This window comes from Puma concolor, chromosome B2, assembly GCF_028749965.1.
Source record: "Puma concolor isolate L17-30 chromosome B2, mPumCon1.1.hap2, whole genome shotgun sequence".
Classification (NCBI taxonomy): Eukaryota; Metazoa; Chordata; class Mammalia; order Carnivora; family Felidae; genus Puma; species Puma concolor.
In genome coordinates this window covers 25,685,379-25,692,877 of record NC_141671.1, presented here as the reverse complement: position 1 = coordinate 25,692,877, position 7,499 = coordinate 25,685,379, and the positions used below count along the sequence as shown (strand labels likewise).

General features: G+C 46.5%; 1 protein-coding gene across 2 annotated transcripts in view; it reads right to left on the bottom strand.

The window, feature by feature from the left end:
* Window positions 1-7,499, bottom strand: part of SLC22A23 (solute carrier family 22 member 23) — a 185,064-nt gene that overhangs the window by 49,649 nt on the left and 127,916 nt on the right. For both annotated transcript variants that reach the window (XM_086706405.1, XM_086706406.1), the window contains exon 4: window positions 2,234-2,402. In XM_086706405.1, coding sequence (XP_086562531.1) covers window positions 2,234-2,402 — 169 coding nt within the window. The remainder of the gene's footprint in view (window positions 1-2,233; window positions 2,403-7,499) is intronic.

The window sequence follows — 7,499 nt, the reverse complement described above, 5'->3', positions numbered from 1 at the left end:
AACATATTTAAATAAACAAATGTCCTACCTGTCATTAAACCTTGATATACTTTTTAAATTTAAATAAGAGAGAAAATACGATAAGCAAAACCCCCAGTCCTTTACCATGTGGGTCAGGTCCACAGACCTATTCCAGGAAACCCTTTCCTGCCATTTTTCCCCTGCCAGGTGTCCTCCTAACTGGGACAGATGGAAACAACACTGGCTGAGACTCAAAGCCTAGAGGTGGTGGGGACAACCCCATCTTCCTGTATGGGAGTGTGAGCCTCCAAGAGGCTGTGCCTACCTTGTCCAGTCCCCCAGGGGCCGGCAGACAGCCCTGGGGGCCCTTGGGGCAATAGTGAGAGGAGGTGGCTGAGATGATGCCAGACCTCACAGAGCGAGGGTTTCCAGTGGTCAGAGACATGAGACAGAAGCACAGGGAAGGCAGGAGGCCATGCTGCGTGTGGTTGAGAGAGGCCTGGGTTCAAGGGCCAGCTGGGAGACCTCAGTTTTGTCATCTGTACAATGGGGTGATGAAACACAAAGACTGAATAATCTACTCTTTGTACAGAGCTTGCAATTTGTGTCTGACATGGAGCAAACACGGTATAAGCATTTGTTAAATAAATCAATGCCCTTGAATTCCAAAACAAGTGAAGCAAACTCTGGATGCACCAAGGGAAGGAACAGGAAGGACTTGCATAGAAGATTAAAAGGAAGAACTGCCTACTCCATCCTGCTTTGGGAAACGATTTCATTCTTTGCCTCTTGCGACCCTGCTGGAGGGAGCAGGATGTCCTGAAATATGCACAGCTCCCGCGGGAGGGGGTGTGATGTCCAACCCCAGCGGGCTGGCAAGGCTGGAGGAAGCGTGGGGAGAGAAGAAGAGGAGACAGGCGCAGTTTTGGCCCCTGATGCGCGGCTCCCCGGCAGGTGGCCTTTTTTCATCTGTTACCGCCAGCTGCCTGCTGCTGAGGCTCTCCTGATCTAGTGAGCAAGAGCTGGGCTCTGGAGGAAAATGCACCTGTGCCCTCACCCAACGGTTTCTCTGCCGCAGGACCTACCGGCAGGGTGGGGCCAGGGCCCAGCACCGTGAAGTTAGAAGGTAGATGCTTTCTTCTCCTCCCTGGCACCTTAGAAAAGGAAGCCTGATGAGCAGCCCTCTCTGCTCCTGAAAGCTACGACACAACTGACCTCTTGCCAGAAATTTGGTTTTCGTCAGTGACTAAACAAGAGCAACACAACACAGTACGCGTTATCCATATTACAGTGTCTCGCGCTAAGGGTGTGAAGTGACTGTTGGCATGAAGAGGGGCTGGGAGGGGCCGGGAAAGAAAGAAAAGAGTTATTTATAAAAAAGGCCAAACAATCATTTTTCCCCTAAACATCTTTCTATTCACAAGTGGGGTTTTTCGACCTCGGCTGTTCAGCCAATTGATAAACATCGATGTTTTTAAAAATCTGGTTGCCCAGGTCAGACCCCCTGGCCCTGTGTGTTCAGTTGTTTCCCGCCTACAGTCACCCCAGCCAAAAGCCAAAGTCACACATGGTTCGAAAAGTCCCAGTGGACTCATCGAGGGCAGGGGTGGGCAAACTTCTTCCGTAAAGGAGCAGAGGGTATATATTCGGCTTTGTAGGCCACTTTGTCTGTGGAACGTACTCAACTCCGCCACTATAGCGTGAAAACAGCCAGAGATGATGACACTTATGCAAACATGTGGGCAGGCTGTGCTCCAATAAAACTTTATTTCCCCAAACAGATGGCGAGCCAGATTTGGTCCATGGGCCATAGTCTCTCTGACCATCCCTAATCTGGAAGTGATAAGGGGGCTTTCCTAAATCACTCCTTGAACATCTCCGTATTTCACCCCTTCCAATACAAGAACCCGCCCTTTGCAAATCAATTCATAAAAATCGTGTCAAAAGAACCCAGCAAGCAGGAGTCCGAGCAGACTGATAGAGGGCAGGTTCCTGGAGCTGGGTGAAGGGCACCTGGGAACTCACTCCCCTCTTCTGTCTACTTTTGTGTATGTTTCAACATTTCCCAAGATAAAGTGTTTAAAAAATGAAATTTCATAAAAGAGGAAAATTCCCTCACACACACAAAAAAGCACAAGCTGAAACCGGCAAGAAGCCGGGGCACTGTGGGACCCCAGTCGTTTGCTTCATGTGTCTCCTCTCCAGGGGATGCGCCCTTCAGAAAGCATTTGCAGATGTACCAGGCGGTGACGCCTGTGGGGAGGATACTCACGACCAATAGAGCAGCATGAGGAGGAAGGGGCAGATGATGAGGGCCTGCAGGACCTGCCAGTCCCGGCACAGGGCGGCCAGCCCGGGCATGAGGAACTGCCCCGCCATGGCCACGAAGCTCGCCACCATCGTGATCATGAACCGTTTTCCAGGGGGGCACAGCTCTATTCCTGGAACACAGAAGGGACAAGAGAGATGTGAGCACCCTGACCCGTAGCCTGGAGGAACCACGGGTGCACCATGGTCAGTGCACTTCTCAAACAGCCAACAACTATAAAATCGTATTTATTTGCTGGACTCCACGAGAGCCCTACATCGTATGTCAATGTTGAGATCCTTGTTTTTACAGCTGGATGAGCTGAGGACTGAACTGGGAAGGGAGCGATCATTGCTCGAGGTCACAGAGCAAGTCAGTGGCAAAAGAACGCTCTAATTCAGAGTGGCCCCCAGCCCAGAAACTAGGAAACGCTGCTTTGTATGGGGATAGTATTTGTATCACACAATTCTACTTCCTCTGCTCTCTGGATGTTACTGAGCTTGTTGTAAGGCAGGATCCCTCTCAGACTCATGTGCTCCCATTCCTTCCCCTCATGATGCCATATTAGGGGACCCCCTCAACCTCTGGACAGAGCACCTGTTCACTCCCACCCACCTGCACCATCCCTCCTTCTGGCCCCGACTCTAGTGCTCCTTCGGAGTTCAGAGCTCCGGGCAACCTACTCACACTTGTGAGACCAACACAGACCAAGCTGCATCACAGCTAATCTATTTGAACAAGACCAAAACAAAACAAAACAAAAACAAAAACAAAAAAATGAAAAAAAAACCCACAAAAAACAATCAATAAGGCAGATTTGGACCATGTAGTATCTCCTCCTCCATACTGGAATTCTGCAGCCCATGATGACATGGGTGTGTCCCACTACCCTTCCTCTGTCCCTATTAGATAGTCAGCTCCTCTGACAGAGGCAAATCTGGTTCATCTTCATAGCTTCAAAACAACACCATTGTCTGCCTTCAATAACTGTCTATTGAAGGCGGGGGGCACCATGGTCCCCCTTGTTTGCAAAAGAATCTATGCTCTTAATTTGACCTAAAAAAGAGGGTCACAAAGCTTAAATGGTAGCATCCAAGTGCCAGCCAGTACAGATTAGTATGTAAATTCCTATACTCAAGGTCCTCAGGGCTAGAATGGGAGCCAGGTTTTCTACATTTCCCTTACAGAACATGTGTGTTTGCTTGCTAGTCTTCTATAATATGCAGTATTCCTCAAAGCTGACTTTTTAAAAAGTATATATATTTTTAATGTTTATTTTTGAGAGAGACAGAGAGAATGTGAGCAGGGGAGGGGGGAGAGAGAGAGAGAGAGGGAGAGAGACACACATACACAGAATCTGAAGCAGGCTCCAGGCTCTGAACCCTCAGCACAGAGCCTGACATGGGGCTCGAACCCACGAACCACGAGATCATGACCTGAGCTGAAGTTGGATGTTTAACCAACTGATCCACCCAGGTGCCCCCAAAGTAGAGTTAAAATGACTTTTTAAAAAAGCAGAAAGACTCTCAGGAGAGAATACTTTTTATGCCTCTCTATTCAAAGATTGTTTGTAGATCGGTTGCTACGCCCCTTCTGCTGGTTGTCTAGAGACCAGAGCTGAGGTAGCAGATCGAAAGGCAATATGAGGGGGGGCAGGTTTGAGGGAAAAACAGACAAATTACAGTTGGCCACAAGGACAGAATCAGCCCTAACAAGGATAGGACATCATGCCAGCCAATATCCACACTGGCTCGACTGCAAGGAAAGAAGAACAAAGTCATCAACGTTTCCATTCCTGCTCCACCACAAACAGACCATCATTGCAGTTACCAGTGAGTGAGAGAGAAACCTGGCCTCACTGAATGTAGCTTATAAAGGACTTTTTGCCATTTAATTAAGAAAACAGGATTAAGCATCCCTCTCCTGGCCATTTACTGTGATGCTCTTTCTTTCCACATGCACAGATCAGGCTCACTTAAAGATCACTTCTGGTGGGACTCAGGTATTCGCTCCAGACCTGGCATTTCTGCTCTTAAAAATAACAGATCAGGGGCTTTTTAGAAAGGGCAAACTGGTGCACGTGCTAGCTTTCACTTATTAAGCACATGCATAGATTTGCCATGGAAACCAGAAACTGGCATTAGCCAGGGTAAGTTCATGGCTCTGGGCTCAGCACAGGCTCTTATCAGAAGAGAAAATGGAGCACTTCACCACCCAGGTAACCTTTTTTTTTTTAAAAAAAGTTTATTTATTTTAAGAGAGAGAGAGTGCATGTGCACACAAGTGGGGGATGGGCAGAGAGAGAGACAGACAGACAGAGAGAGAGAGAGAGACAGAGAGACAGAGAGAGAGAGAGAGAGAGAAGGAGAGAGGGAATCCTAAGCAGGCTCTGCACTATCAGCACAGAGCCTGGTGCGGGCCTCAAACTCATGAACCGTGGGATTATAACCTGAGCTGATATCAAGAGTCAGACACTTAACTGACTGAGCCACCCAGGTACCCTCAGAAGAGAAAATGAAGCACTTGGCCACCCAGGTAACCTTTAAACAAAGTCAGAGAGATAATGTCAAAATAGCACAATGGCTTCATGTCAGTGGGTTGCTGGTGCAGTGGGCACAGCACACAGCTAGTGGTTTATCTCTCCACCACCTGTGATAGGTAATTCTGTAATATGGTAAGTATGAAAATTATCCGCAACTAGATTCCTTTACCAAAGACCCACTTTGGGACATCTAATCCCACACACTAGTCTACACTCCATGCTATCACATGAAGGATCACAAGGCAACTTTCCGAAGGAGGGTCTAGGTTTGTGGAGGCCAAATTTGTCCCTTGATGGGCAAATGATTCCACAGTCTGACTTCTCACCCTTCCCTTGCTGCAAATGACATGCTGTGACCGGTGCATATGTCAGTGTTACTGTCGATATGACAATGATGAACTGTCAGTTTCTCTCCAGTAGGGTTCTCTCGGCCTTCTCCCATAGGTGGTCCAAGTCTAATTCCTTGAGACGTCCTGATAAATCTGCACCACCTTTGAGACTGCCAGGGATGACACAGACCCTCAGTCCCCACCCAGACATCCAGAACCAGCTTCCGCATTTCATCAAGATCCCCAGATCACTCATTGAGAGGCACTGGCTAAGTATCCTTCCCCAAAATGGTTACCCTCACCCATAGCAGGAGAAATGTTTTTGCCTCCCAGACACACTATCTGAGAGCTGAATAAGTAAAATAATTTTCTGACCCCTCCACTTCTGTTTTTGCTAGGAATTTTAGCAGAGATTTTACTTTATTTCATCAGGTAGAAAAACGTAAGAGCAGTCTGGCTGATACATATGTATTTTAGCATTCCTGCTAGGGCAGGGGAAACACAGTGATTTGATGTAAGGACACAGGTACGACACTTGCATATAATGACCTTTTTAGCCTTGACTCACCAGAAATGCCTTCCCAACTGCCTGAAATCAACTATAGTCTGAAGGTGGCTATAAAGATGTTAAAAAAAAAAAAAAAAAGAAGCAATTATCAAAGAACCGTGGGCACTTTACACTTGCCATTAATCACATGTTCCCTTTTGGATGATGAGAAATCAGTTTTCCTGAAGTGGAAGACAGGAAGAAATACATCAGAGCATTAAAGCCTTAAGTCCTGGCATCCGGTAAAAAGGGATGGGGACGGCACATAGATGGTTTCTGCCCACAAAGGGCCTGCTCCTAGCTCTGCAAACAGGAGCAGTTGGTGTAAGGGTTCACACATCTTGGAGATGCCTACAGCCACCAGGCCAGGGCCACTGGTTTTGGTCTTGAAAGTCAGAGAAACCTGCCACCAGCAGGGAATGGTATCCCCAGTCCCACTGCCTCCTCAGGACCTGGGGATCATGCAGAACAGGTCACCCAAAGGCAGGCATCCACAGACCTGAAGTGCCAGCTGGTCAGCAGCACCTGTGGGTGGCCTGGGCTGCATGCTGCATGCAATACTCCTTAGAGCCACTTGTACTGTAGGCCCAACCTAAAGTCATCTTAGCAGATTTTCACTTATGAGTGGCAAACAACTCCCACCCCCTTCATTATGTAAAACAATTAAGCGTCACAGAAAAAGATCATCTGAGGTGAGGCATCACAGGTTCAAACGTGGAGAACATGCACTCTGGCACCAGACAGGCCAGGTTTCAATCCTGTCCCCAGCACTTACAAGCTTGTGACCGTGGTTCAGTCATCTGTGAGTTCTGTCATCTGTAAAATGGGCCATTGTGAGCATTAAATAAGCATGGAGCGCCTGCATGTGGAAAAAGTGATATTTTGGCTTTTTAAAGTAATAATACAGATTATTACCATATATAATAATGTAATTATTAGCAAGTCACTCTTTTGTCTCATTTGACCTCTTTATTATTATTCACCTGATCTGGTGAATTTCAGGGTAGGACTGAAGGGGCATGCCTGGCTGGGTTAGTTGGTAGAGCATGAGACTTTTCATCTTAGGATTGTGAGTTCTAGCCCCATACTGGGTATAGAGATTACTTTAAAAAACATAAATGAATGAATGAGTGAACGAATGAATGAATGAATGAATGAATGAATGGATTCAGGGTAGGACTGAGTTTTGTTCTAAAAGACTGAAAAAGAGAAATAACCCACAGTGACAGTCTGCACTCTTTCTTCTCCATATACAGTAAAACCCTGGATCATGAGAAATTTGTTCTCTGTGTGTTCTGCAAGACGAGCAAACATTTCTGATAAATTTTAATTTGATAAATGAGCAATGTTTTGCAATACGAATAGTATGTAATGTTGAATTTCACACGATTGCAATGGAGCCAATGGTTCTTGAAATTCGCTTTGATATATGAGTACTTTGGATTACAAGCATCTTTCTGGAATGAATTATGCTCACAAACCAAGGTTATCCTGTATTTTATTTCACGGAGATTCTCTCAGGCCTAGCAACAATCCACCAATTAAAAACCAGAATCAAGTGATTCCAAGAAAACCACATCAAAAATCCCTACTGGTAAATTACTTTTCCCCTAATGCCTTCATGGAGAAGGCTTAAAAGCTACTCTTCCAAGATTGATGTATTTTGATGATAAACAGAGGAACTGCAAAAGGTTATGAGAATTAACAGCATGTAATTAAGACTTAACTGAGGCATTTGGCCTGTAGAAGAACAGGGGATCACAACCACAGCAGTCTGATCACGCAGGGGACAGGAGCAGCCCAGGGACCACG